Raw genomic sequence first — 14106 nt, 5'->3', positions numbered from 1 at the left:
TCATTACAGATGCCAAAGAGAGGGATTTTCATATATTTCAACAGAGTCCTGGTATATTCGCATTTTTAATGGGTATTCAAAGAATTTTTCCGTATCATTTGCCGACAACCTACATTTTCGGAGTGAGAAAATATAATAGTCATGAACACTTCACAAAGTTGGCAACAACAGCATAATATGCTATGATTACTTGCAAACGGGCAAACAATAGATCCTATTAAGATTAGACTCGCCAGATCTGCGCTTCTTACAGCACCACTTAAATCAATCTGTGGGCGTCAGATCGCATCCAGTTGACAACAGAAGATTAGGAAATACTTTGTGACACCTTTTTGGGTTCTTGTTTACACCCTCGAGCAGCCTTTAGTTACGTCTGAATGTATTCCTTTGTCATTCTTCACGTTACGTATACTATAAAGTGTGCCATGCATTGACCAGTTTGAAATATGCTGCAATGTGTTTACGTCAAGCATTGAAGTTCACGCGAGCGATATTCCTTTAAGATCCTCGATTACTTGCCATGCCCTTCGGAACAAAATAAAGCGAGCTATATATACCGTGCCTCCCAGAATTCGGCCAACACTCTTCAAAGCCCCATGTGATTGACAGCCAAACGTGAAGAGTATGTGCTTAGTCGTTGTCGTGAAAACACCGATGTCCTGTACTGTGTTTTTTTGGAACAATATGGAAAAACACCTTTCTTTCTAGGCCAGAAGCAGGCACTTTGCCAAGCTCATAGGAAGCGTTCAAGGAGGAAACCGTTATCGCCAGGCACTGTACGTTTTTATTGCAGGCCGGTTTCAAGAAATTTCGCGATGAAAATAAGTCTCGGCATTTTCTTCCTTTCTCTCTTTCATTTCTTCTCTTTTTTTCGGAGACCTTCGGGCGTTCACCGACAGAAGAATAAAATAGCTGTCAGCGGTGGAACCGGCGAAACATAATCCTTAATTTCACAGCCCTTTTTCGCGGATTAAGCAGCGGTGTTTGTAAACATGACGGGACCTCCAAAGTGGCTGATACAAGGGCTGTCACATGGCTGGATCGGAGAGCATTAGCACCAGCACACTTTTCTGCTATAGTACACTCTATAATGTGCGGTTCGGGAGAAACTAGCTCACACCTGCAACTTGTTCCCTTTCGCTGAGGTGTATTTGTAATGTTAGCCAGCCACCTGGTGAAGTTCGACTAATGCGGTTATCTAAAACGCCTTCAAAGAGCCTCCAACATCTTACCTGCATCCCTTACCTTCAACCCCCACCCCCCCCCCCCCCTCACACACACTCTCTCTCTCAAAACAGAGAAGAGATAGGGCGTGATAAAGAGCAAACCCCAAACTATAATGTGACACCTTCCCTGCACATGCTGTTAACTGCTCATAAGATGGTTATACGATACAAAACGCTAAGTCAGCGAATTTAATTTTTTCCTTCTCTGGCAAACTATCATCATGTTCTCTTACTGCCACTAGGTTCAAACGCAGCATTCATGAAATGTTGAAATTGCGCGATAGCCTTCTATACGGAAGAGTGAATGACACTCCGCAAGATGTTTCATTTGTTTCATGAACTGTGAAGATATGTAAGATGAGGGCATTTTCAAATTTACTCATACCATTTGTGTCTCATTTTAAATCCCTATCATACGAAATAAGATATAAATTAACATGACCGTGCGAAGGCGTTGGCTGACGTAGACGGCTAGTAATATGATTAATTCATTCTGTAACAGGAAAGCTCCAAAAAACCCAAAACAGACAAAGAAACAATAAAACAAACAAACAAACAAACGAAAATCTTATAGCATTGCCCAACATTATATGCATTATGTCTCGGCTGCTTGTATAAGTGCACGTAATTTAGCAAATTGGGCAATTCTGTAGCTATACCGAAACTAATATAAGAACGAAAGAGCATGATCATCCAAATGGCAAGTAACCTCACTTAAAACACACTTCTTTCGTAAAATTATACTGAAGTTTCAAAACAGATGACTGATCTTGTCTCTTCATGCCTGTTTAGTGTATTTGATTACATTTAACCCTAACTAGGCCGGGGGGGGGGGGGGGGGGCCTCCGAGGCCCCCCCCCCCCCCCCTCGACGTTCCGCGTGATGTATCGCAATCGCAAAAAGCTATCGCCGCGACGTTTCATGACTTTTTTCTTTCGAGTCTCCCGCATCTTTTGACGCCAAATTTGCGACGCCCGGGCGCGCGGTTCCGAAGTTACGCATAAATATGTACATGCATGTCAGACAAAAAATTGCTCAAAAACGTTAATTCGTGTACAATTTCAATGCAAACTGTGCTTACTGGCAAATTTCATAAAAGCATGATTATTTGGGTGTTTTATAGATTAAAATCAATGAATAACATATTTTCTTGTTCGGAGCGATGTCGCGGACAAATTTCATCGAAAAAGCAATGGAAAACATAAAGTCGAAAAAACAAAGAAATACATAAGAAATTCAAAAAAACAATAAAATACTTAAGAATTTTTTCTGATATCACAATTTTTTTTATTACATTTGCTAAGGACACTAAAAAGAATATTTACACAAAAAATGTGCTTGTTTTGAGCTTATTTTTGTGATTTATACCAAATAGTCTGATTTTATGCATCATCATGCATAAATTAGCATAATTTAGCATAAATGATAATTTTTTGAAAAATTAACTTCATGGTATTTTAGATTACATCATAGGCAATGCGTGTGCCAATTTTCGTCGCGATCGCGCGGTCGACGACCGAGATCTGGAGGGGGGGGGGGGGGCCTGGGAGGCCCCCCCCCCCCCCCCCCCCCCCCCCCTGGCTCTATCAACTACCTAAATAGCCCGGCCTAGTTAGGGTTAAGCATGTTACTGATCGATTGTATGCATGATGACACAAATTATGCGGTGCTAGCCTCATTATACGGATTTTCCTAGTCCGACCAGACGCCATGCGACTTAGTACAGCGACAGAGCTGTGAATAGTTAGGACTTTTCATAAATTTATACATATGTAATTCTCTAATTGACGCTTCAGATAAAACTGGGTGTAAATGGCAGCGAAGATAATATGTGTTCACGTGTGGAGACACAATATACGATGATGTTTAACTACCTAAACTGGTACTACCTAAACTGGTAAATGACAATCAGTAATTTGTGCAGATAACAGTTTCAGCTAATGTTCCCATATAATAGCTTGATGTCAATGCTCCCAATTTGTACATTTCTCTGTTGTTGTTATTGTCTTTTTGTAGGCTCCTACTAACTGTAAAATTTGAGCAAATTCTGACACCATCACTGTCACATTGCAAGAAAAAATTGAATAATTCTAAATCAAGAAAATATTAATATCTTTGCAACACATCGCCTTTTTGTAAATGTAATAGAATTTGTGATATTGGAAACAAAACATACAAAAGGCAAAATGTGAAGTGACCTCAATTGAACATTGATTATGAAAAACAACAGAGCGCCATGCACGTTAATGTTGTCATGAGTATAATACATTGCAAGAAGCATTACTTAAACATTCATGGATGCTTTCTCTCGACTCTACACATTCCCCCAGGAGGAATCACCTCAAACATGTTCAGGCTGGGATCAATTCGGAAAAAGAAGTCGTAAAATTTACACCTTATTGCACATTGTGCGTGCTGCGGTGAAGCCAGAATCGTTTTTTCTCTCTAGTGTGTGGTCTGGTGTTGTTTTTATGATGCGTAATTCTAGAAGCTGTCTACCTCCTTTATAGTTCTCATATCTTATTCTGCTATCATCTTTTCTACATTTTTTTTTTCTACCCAGTACATACGATCACTATCTGTGAAGCTTAAAATTCGTGACAAGTCTTGACGAAATTAATAGTGTTGTTTTGAGAAAGACGAACTGTAACAGTCCTCGCGCATAATATTTTTCCCGAGTTCTCCTTGAATAATGTTTCAGAAGAGGACCAGTCTTAACGTAGAATATGTGTCATCGACATAAACATGTTGGACGTAGGTCTACATGTTGGACGTAGGTCTACGTGATGTATGAGTCAAATCTAGGACATTCTGTTCAAGGGTTCAGAGAGGACAGCTACAGCAAGCAAAGAATATAAAGCATAATGCTTTGAATTCCCCTTTCGCCGGGGCGACAAACGTCAATACAGTCGGCTACAGACGGCGTTGCTCCTAGTTGCTTACTGACGGCGATTACAGTTTGCACAAGTCGTTCAGCGTCATTGTACGTTCTAAATCGATGTGACGTTCATTGTAAACATTCTGTTACGGCCACCGGTGATAAAAACAACCAATGGCTTGTAATTGTCACGATTAAATAAACGCGGATGGCTACCGAAACTGCGAGCGCAGACGACCGGTGAAAAACGTAGACAGTATATAAATCACAAGGTCTCGACAAACATACCGATGACAAACAATCAATCACCTGCACAAGCGGGCAATTCCAGACTAATCAAAAGCGCACGTAAGTCTCATTAGCGCAACATAACATATGTAATTTACTCTCTCAGCACAAATCCCTGTCATGATTATGTTAAAAAATAGTGGTGTTTTTTTTTTTTTCATTTTTAAAGGGTACATTCCACGAGCGATCACGTATGATAAACACAATTATTCCGTAAAGTTAGAGGTGCAATACGAGTGATGTGACAAGTAACATGCACTCACATACGTGCCTGTTGCGCCCTCTACCAATCTGGTCTTGCAGACGAACCATACGTGTCATGTCGCGAATGTCGCATGATATAGTAATGGCGATCAGTGACAGTTCAGGAAATGGGTAGACACAATACAAAAACAAGCTGACCCGTTGCCTGTCATATCAAATTGCGCGCCAATAGCGGACACAAAGGACAGCTGCATTCATACAATTCCATGAGGGGCTACGACCTGATTGTCTTTAGGAGTCTTTCGTACGGACTTTTTTTTTTCAAACTTTGTTTGCGGAAATTAGTCGATATCTTCTTTATACCCTTTCTTTTGTGTGTGTGGTTGTGGCAAGCTACCTATCCAAGTTACAATGTCAAGAAGTATAAGACATTCCTGAAAGCTACAGTAGAAAGAAAAATAGGTAGGCTTGGGAGGAAAAAGCGTCACATTTCACTGAAGAAAAAAAGATAAATAACACATCAATTCATTTGTAAACGCTCTCCACCAACTTACCTTATCACTAGACATCTTTTTGCTGAAGTAATGATTGAACATTACCTCTCTTTCTTTTCCTTTTTTTTCGGGGGGGGGGGGGGGTGCAGTGACCGTTCATGACCTTAACCTCTCTCTGGAAACAAGCAAGCAAGCAAGCAAACAAACAAAAAAAAAAACTTGGGGAAAAGTTGCTTTCGTTTTTTACCCTTCTTACCATCGAACAGCGCATTTTATAGTTATACACCTCATCTAGCATTTTTGGGCCTAAGATGCTAGAATCGATAAATAATCCAGTGACTGTTTTTTTTTTTTTCCCCATGAGATCGCGACAATGGAATGCTCGGACGGAAGGACAACCCAAAAACAGAATGCCTCTAACGAATTTATATCATCATCAGCACGCATTACTAGCGTGATGGTATCACGTAGTATGATTATGTTTCCTTTTAAAAAAATCAATTACGAAGACAACGATATTCTCTGTTTGCTGCTTTAAGCAGGGAATCTTTTGGAAGAAGTTGTTCAAGCTGCTATTGACAAAAACACCTTAAAAACATTTACAGCTTTGGTTGTACATGTGACCAAACTCTTAAAATTTTAACTTCTTTAGGAGTCTTACGTTTTGGCACTTTCACTGGTCTGTAGGTTTGAATCTACAATTTAGATTTGGAATTATTACGTTTCGTTTAGTCTACTAGTAGAACTACCGGTATTTGATACCTTGCTTGGACAATGGACCTGAGTGGTAGGGTCCATGCTTGGACATTGCTTACCGAGCACTTGTGGGCAGGCGTAGCATCCATTGCCCCACCCTTGGCCCACCGTGGCGCAGCAGTCGTCATGGAGGGTCGTGTCGTCACTGAGGGGGGCGTAGCAGTTATTGGAGCTGATGCGCCGAAAGCAGGGCCCGCGTATGGTGTGTCGTGCCAGGGCTTGAGAGTTGGGGAAACCCACTGGCCTGTTGCCCGAGAGCGCAGAAGTGAACGTGCCCGACGATGACGGGTAGGTTTGGTGACCGGTCACTACGTTGCCTGAATGGGGTATGAGATGAAAGTTGGTATTGCATAATTAGAAGAAAAAAATGATACTGATGAGAAAATTAAGAAAATGTTTTAGTATGATGATAATGATGATAATGATGATGATGATGATGATGATGATGATGATGATGATGATGATGATGATATTCAGATAATGATAACGATCCTAATCATGCAGGGTATCCAGTGTGAACATTTTTTTTTTTTGCCTCCCCGAGGGTCCTGCCATGATCATTACTCAAGTATGGACAAGGAGGGTGAAGAGTACTGTATAAAACCTCCTTGGTATGGACAGGTATGCCTACACATTTATACGCCTGCGCCGAGAGACACATTGCTGGGGGAAAAAAAGAGAAACATGTCCACGGACGTAAGCACAGTGGCCCAACAATAATTTGAAAGGACGATTAATGTCATTAATGTCAAGATGCCATTTTTACAATGAGGATTTTCGCGTGACAGAGCGAATTCCTCAACAAATCTAGCCCATCAGCAAGCTGGACACATTATCAATTCATTTTTTTTTTTTTTGGGGGGGGGGACTTTGTAGAGAAAAGAACAAGTAAGGGCTGCAAAATCCATGCTCCGCCTCTGCGGAGAGATTGAGCAGGGAAAAAATAGGACTGAAGCGAAACAGATTAGTTTACGTGGGCACCACACATCATATATACACAGAACATTTTGCTAGCTTTTCAAAATGTCTTTATATCAATCCCGTGTCTCAACGGGAAATTGATTACGGGTGGTAGACCTGTACGAAGACGAAAGTAGTTCACTGGGCGTGGCAGGGTGACGAGGAGAGAATGTGACAGCCATCTTGGCAGGAGGAGAAGGAAATGTCTAACATACATGGGAGTCAGCCTCGTGATTAACACGTGACTACTTTCTGGAAGGCCCAGCTCAGATGAACTCTTCTGAGACCACTGTTTGCCACATTTCATCGCTATCGCAGGCAGCAATTTTGCCTCATTATTGTATGGTAGGGGCAACGGAAAACAACAAAAACAACGACGACAACAACAACGACGACGATTACGACAACAACACCAACAACAACACCAACAACGACAACAAGTCCAGCACCGAATGTATAAACAGATAAGCACACTATTTTCTGGATGTGTCATGGCTGTAATTTGTACCAGGTTGTATATTGTACACTAAATCAAAATAATGACAAGGCGGGGGGGGGGGGGGGGGTCATAACACTGAGCAGTCGACATTCCTTCATTGAGAAGTATGAAAATAAATTGAATTGAATTTAATATCTTTATGACAATGTGTCAAATCATGCATTTGCATTGCTCGTTCCCTTTACGTATACCGTCAATTTTAACTCCTACTTAACAATACACGATCATCTGATGTAACATGAATGGAATAAAAGGGTGGCAGCATTCATCAGATTCTTCTATCCAAGTCTAAACCCGGAAAACGTAAATTCAAAGGATCCTGTGCATCATGCCAGATACAAAGCTAATTCGGCATTTTTTTTTTTGAGGTCATCAGAACTGAGGGAGTGCTGATGCCTCGTGCGGCTGCTACACGTGGTCGCCAGAACAACAATCACTTGAATTAGTTCCACGATCTCAAAAAGAGTAAAACAAAACGAGGCAAAACAGAATCATCGCAGCTAACTTCAGCCTACAAGCACACGTTGGAGAACGATGCTGGAATCAAGAAAATAAAAAAGACAAAACAACATTGAATATCTAGGTCAAATCTATGTCTATTGTATTTTGGTGATGGCATGCTATTAAAAAGAGCGAAGATTAACACTAACACGCCATGCTTATTAGATCAGTATTCTTACGTCACTTATTTTGGTACAAAGAATCCTAATCTAAAACATCGAGGTCACCTACGTAGCCATGGTCACAACAAAGCTCCTGGAATACAACACGCGATCGATGTATTAGTAAACTCGCAAACGACCTCGAGTTCCTGTACAACGTCATGCGGAATCTTAACATGTTGCCTGCCTGTAAGTACCGGAATTGTCCTAACAATCAATGCATGGCTCATCAGTCTCCAGTAGGCAGAGGGTAAACAAAGGAGTGATCCTTGTGTTTTAAACACTGATCTAACAAAGTGCGCATTACGCCTGGCTGGTTTTACGAATCACTCACTTTTCTGTGTTTTCGTTTTGATGAGAAATATATTTAGATATTTACGAATTACTGTACAGTCGGCTTTCAATGAGCATGATGAGTCTTGTGGATTCTTAGTATGCACTTGATGTCGTCTGGCCAAACAGAGATATGGGGCTGACGGCGCGAACCAAGCATAGATATCTTTACGAAATCTTCACATGAAAGGGTAGACGAGCTATGGTGTTTGTTAGCTGAGTTGAAAAAAAAAAACACACACACACAAACCATATAGATTGGAAGATAGAGACGAATACTTCTTTGGAGGGTAGAAAGTTTTTTCTTGTTTTTTTCTTATTCTTTTTTTTTTAATCCCGTTCAATACTGTGATTTATCAGGTCTCCCACTTAGGATACGCAGCTGTCAGCAAAATAATTTTGTCGATTCCCTCGCAGACTTTATCAATGACAAATATTAAGGTCTTAAATTCCGCCCGCGAATTATAGAAACAACTAGAAGCTCAGACGGGAGAATAATTTTCCCATCACTCCACAATTCCAGGTATATGTTCCGAGCGCTTGGATATTAATGGTTTTGCCTTCAAACCATCCTCTCTATATGTATATCAGGGTGAACATCACATCTACCCTACTTTTTGGATGTATTGTGTATCACCTCATTACTTTTCAAATCTCCTTCTCAACGTAAACCACGGAGGTGAGAGCTTTCCTCTCATTAAACGTATTTCTGCACTTTGAGAAAAAATCGACCAAATTACCTCCCAGATTTGTTGGGAACACAAGCCGTTATGCTGATCGGACGGTCTCTGGTTAATGAAAGCATACCATTATGACTTGGCTGAAGTCGACAATCGGGTCTATCGTTGATCGCTCATGATTATCTACTGCCCACAAAGTTCGAAATCGTCTCGCCACAAAGTTATTTCAGGAAAATACGCCCGCGTGTTTCGTAAAGTGCTCTAAAATACCCATGTTATGCCAGCGTGCTCAATCTATATCGATTTAAGTATGTGGGTTGAGCTGATGGTTTGGATTCTGTTGTCAAGCCAAGCCTCAGGCATTCTAACTTTATAATACACCTACAGAAACGTTTAGGGAGGTAAAAATTCGTTCCCCAACCCCATTCCCCTGACACTCTTGTTGCCTGATATTTCCACTATGTTCTTAATTTGCTTGTCACATTGGGAAATATTTATATAATATTGGATGGCCTTGAGATTAATACAAGGAAATATTGGACGAGCTATGCACAAATATTGGACGAGTCGAAGACGAGTCCAATATTTTGCTTAGCGAGTCCTATATTTCCTTGTATTAATCGAAAACAGGACATCTAATATCATTATTATCCTACAGAGGATTTTAGCAAACAATATTTTCACTTACCCTTTCTGTTTCAGAGTGCTGTATGGTCTCCTACTTAGCTACTGTACTTGATCCTGACATGGGGTATGGTACACTCTTCAGTGTTAGTTAATCTACTTCATTCCCTGATAAAACAGTGATCTGTGTATCCATGGTAGCAGTCATGTTACTGTTAGGCCGAGATCTAGCTAATTTACACCAGAATTAGATGTTCTTGTATCCGAGATCTGAGACACAATTCACGCCACATCTTCCGTAGATCGTGAAAGATCGAATTACTCGTACTGTAGTCCTATGGCCTACTGTACTTAGTTTACACATAACGTAACATGCACGCAAATGCAAGCGGCGGTGGCCGGCTATATGTATTTGTATATCGCGTGCGGGCTATCTAGCAGTACTAGCGCTGAGCTGATCAATCGTCGCCTTTGTTTTCATCAAACCTAAATTTAATTTCCTGGTATGAAAGTGATATTTTAAAAAATTGTATGCAAAACAATTTCAACTAATTGATATATGAAATTTGTTTGTATAAACACAGAATTTTAGAAAAAAAAACCGATATTTTAGTTAATTCGTGATTGACCAATCACAGACGTTTTTACTTCATATTTCAGGTCATCTCGTATATATCTCAGCCAATCATGGTGCAGTTTATAAAAAACTGTGGGGAATCCCCCTCTTGCCGTCCAATATTGTAAATATTGGTCGCCTCGGCAAAAAAAAAAAAATATTGGTCGAGTTCAACAAACTTTCTAAGTGGGTCGGAGGTTATGATGTTCGTCGACAAAATAACACTTGTATTTGGGCTCTAAAAATCCTCTGTATGGATAATAATTATATAATATTGGATGGCCTTGAGATTGATACAAGGAAATATTGGACGAGCTATGCACAAATATTGGACGAGTCGAAGACGAGTCCAATATTTTGCTTAGCGAGTCCAATATTTCCTTGTATTAATCGAAAATAGGACATTCAATATCATCATTATTATCCTACAGAGGATTTTAGCAAAGAATGTTTTCACTTTGGCCTACCCTTTCTGTCTCCGACTCCGAGTGCTGTTCCTACTGTGTAGTGATCCTGACATGGGGTATGGTACATGTACACTCTTCAGTGCAAGTTAATCCACTTCAGTCTCTGATAAAACAGTGATCTATGTATTCAAGGTAGCCGTCATGCTACTGTTAGACCGAGATCTAGCTAATTTAGACCAGAATTAGATGTATTTCTATCCGAGATCTGAGAAACAATTCACGTCACATCTACCGTAGATCGTGAAAGATCGAATTAGGCTACCACTACCACAACTAGTCCTATACTGTGCTGTATATAACGTACTTGTACACACGTACGTACATGTACGGTAACTGTAATATGCATATCGCGCATGCAAATGCAAGCGCAGCGGCGGCGGCCGGCTACATTGATCGCGCGCGGGCTATCAGTTCTAGCAGTAGCGCTGAGCATGCAGAGCTGCAGATCAATCGTCGCCTTGCGCCTGCATGCACAAAAAAATGCAACTTGTTTTCATCAAACCTAAATTTAACTTCCTGTTATGAAAGTGATATTTTGAAAAATTGTGTGAAAAACAATTTCAACTAATTGATATATGAAATTTGTTTGTATAAACACAGAATTTTAGAAGAAACGATATTCTAGTTAATTCGTGATTGACCAATCACAGACGTTTTTACTTCTTATTTCAGGTCATCTCGTATATATCTCAACCAATCACGGTGCAGTTTATAAAAACTTTGGGGAATCCCCCTCTGCCGTCCAATATTTTAAATATTGGTCGCCTCAGCAAAAAATATTGGTCGAGTTCAACAAACTTTTTAAGTGGGTTGGAGGTTATGAGGTGCGTCACAAAATAACACTTGTATTTGGGCTCTAAAAATCCTCTGTATGGATAATAATGCTTGATAAACCTATAATTCCTTTCGGCAAACGGTCCTCGACGTCCCAAATCGTTATCATGTACATCGAATCTCCCCAAGATACTTCCGACCAATAAGATCTCTTCATATAGTTTGCACACGGCACGCTCGTACAGTACGCAGGTCCTTGGGCATCGAAGTGGATTTAGAGTCGACGTCACAAAGGAAAGTGGTATCAATCAACGTGATCGATCTCCGGCAAAGACCAGGTCCCTTGCTGGGGAGGGAGGGGGAGGGGAGTGTTTGGGAGACACGAAGCTGGATAGGTTTGTAGACCCCTTCCAATCTGTGTCACGATGAATTAGCTCACTGTCTTTAATATTAGGAGAAGCAAACTAATCACTCTTTACGGGCTGCACCGTACACCAATAAATGCTTGATTCAGAGTATTTGTGTTTGAAGAGTACATCTGCCCATCACTGGAGGACACGTTCCACATGAACCAACATGACACACACGTCAAAGCCAGACACAGATACCATCACGTCAAGGCCCTGTCCCACGTGCACAACCTTGTGATTGACACATACGTGAAATAACAAGGTCTTTGAGGCATTTAAAAATACCAATTTCAGCCTTTATGATTTTTCAGTCCGTGCATTATAATATCCAGAGTATATATATGTGGGGATTTGCTACGAAATCCCCCTTACTTTGTCGACCATTAGTACTGATCTATGAATGACGTCATTTGATGCCACAATAATCCCCATGAGCTGCTTCCCTGGGAAGGTGGATTTTCATAAATATGGCCTTGGTCAACAGACGACACGGGCTCTAAATTCTGATTCCATGCTGTTTGGGGATGGACGAAAGGACCGAGTGAGAGCATGAGGAGGGCAAATTACTGTCCAACCCTTTGGCTGCAAATTAGCGATCTATACGAATGATAGTTTCACGACTCCGTATTAGTTTTTGAAGGAGACTGCGAGCGGATGCAACAGAATCAAACACGGTGCACTAATGTAAAATACCAATAGAATTATTGGTTTCTAATCGAACAGTTCTAGCAATTTGGTTTTGAGGAGAAAATATCGTCTCATGCAAAATATCTGAGCGAGATTTACGGTAAATTGATTAAGGTAAATCCTCTCATATTCCAAAGCGAATGGCAGAGTCACATCAATGAGTGTTAGATAATGACTGTATATAACAGACATGAGCAGCTGCTGATGCCCAGTGGATAAAACCACGGGTTATCAATCACAAGGTCCCTGGTTCGATTCCCCTGGACGCAGCGGTTGTTGCCCTGGGTAAGGCAATTTGCCTTTATTGTTTGAATCTTAGGAGAGGACTTTAAAAAGCGTTAGTCCTGTGATTGACCGCTAAAAAGTATTCCTTGTTTTCTTAAGCAGCCAAGTAAAATATTTGAACACAAGTTCAACTAAGTAAAGAGGATAAGGAGAAAGCAAAAGAAAAAAACACCTTTCAACAGCTTTGAGTAATGCGTGACGTTCGTAAATGTGACTGAGACCAGTGAGAAGTGACAGTTAATTTCACTTTCCACTCGGGCGATTCGTACATCCTTCATTTCACCGTCATTTGATACTCTCTTACCGCTTCTTGCACGGGAGTTATTAGAAATATTTCTTGCTTACCCCTATCCTGGCTTCTGTATGAAACACACATAGAAGAAATCATTTAGTATGAATGTGTCTGTAACCTAAAGCGTTCTAGCGACTGAACGTCCTCGAACGTCGACAAGATCGTTTTGTCTCGATCAGGGTACGCCGGAATAGCGGAGGCCTCGTCATCAAGATAGCATCGCGCACAGGCCGCCTGTCTAGAGTAGAACATTGCTGAGACGGTCTGTCTGAAGACGCGGAAAACATCTGCACCTGCTGGACGCGTGACCCCAGGTAAGAAGACTTCATGTGCCAACAGTGCCTGCTCTTCTCCCGAGTCACCCTTCTCTCGTGGGCAAGCGGAAGGAGAGGGAGCGTGCGTCATCCTTGAGATAGATACCAGAGAAGTCAAGATTACTAATTCCAGCTAATGACTCCGGTCCGTCTCGCGATGTACGGTTCCAATTACCCTAATGACCTAATGACCTTCTTTATTGGAAGTATTACAACAGTAACGATCGACCGACGTGGTGGTGAGAGAGACGCGAAGTGAGGTATCTCGCGAGATTTGCATGGTTTAAACTCTTGACTCATTCGAGAAACTGGTTTAATATTTCCACCTTTAAAGTTCATGCCACCTTTATCAAAGAGGTTAAGCATATTGTAATCATCCCATCATCTCTTAACTACTGTTCAAGGTCCATACGACATAATTAGCAAATTCGATACCATACATTTGGCAAGCAGCATTCACCTTATGCCAGAAATGTTGGACTCGTTGGAAGGACATGACCATGTCGCTGTCTTGGATCGAAGGAAATAATCCATGTAACCATGGTAACCTTGGCACGAGTACTATATTATTTCCCAGAATAGCTCGTCATTCCCTAGTCTGCAGTCTTCAGGACCAGTCAAACAGGCGACAACACTTGACTTTTCGTTGAAACCGAA

The 14106-nt window shown here is 41.0% G+C and overlaps 1 protein-coding gene across 1 annotated transcript in view; it reads right to left on the bottom strand.

Annotated features, from left to right (window-relative positions):
• LOC139738447 (uncharacterized) overlaps positions 1–14106 on the bottom strand; it is a 116597-nt gene that overhangs the window by 79358 nt on the left and 23133 nt on the right. Inside the window, exon 3 of the mRNA XM_071649068.1 lies at positions 5906–6163. Within this exon, the coding sequence (XP_071505169.1) occupies positions 5906–6163 (258 nt within the window). The remainder of the gene's footprint in view (positions 1–5905; positions 6164–14106) is intronic.

The sequence above is a fragment of the Diadema antillarum genome, unplaced genomic scaffold, assembly GCF_040938485.1.
Source record: "Diadema antillarum isolate AM-2024a unplaced genomic scaffold, OU_Dant_1.0 seq00000742_RagTag, whole genome shotgun sequence".
In the NCBI taxonomy this organism is placed as follows: Eukaryota; Metazoa; Echinodermata; class Echinoidea; order Diadematoida; family Diadematidae; genus Diadema; species Diadema antillarum.
This window is presented reverse-complemented; position numbering and strand designations above follow the sequence as displayed.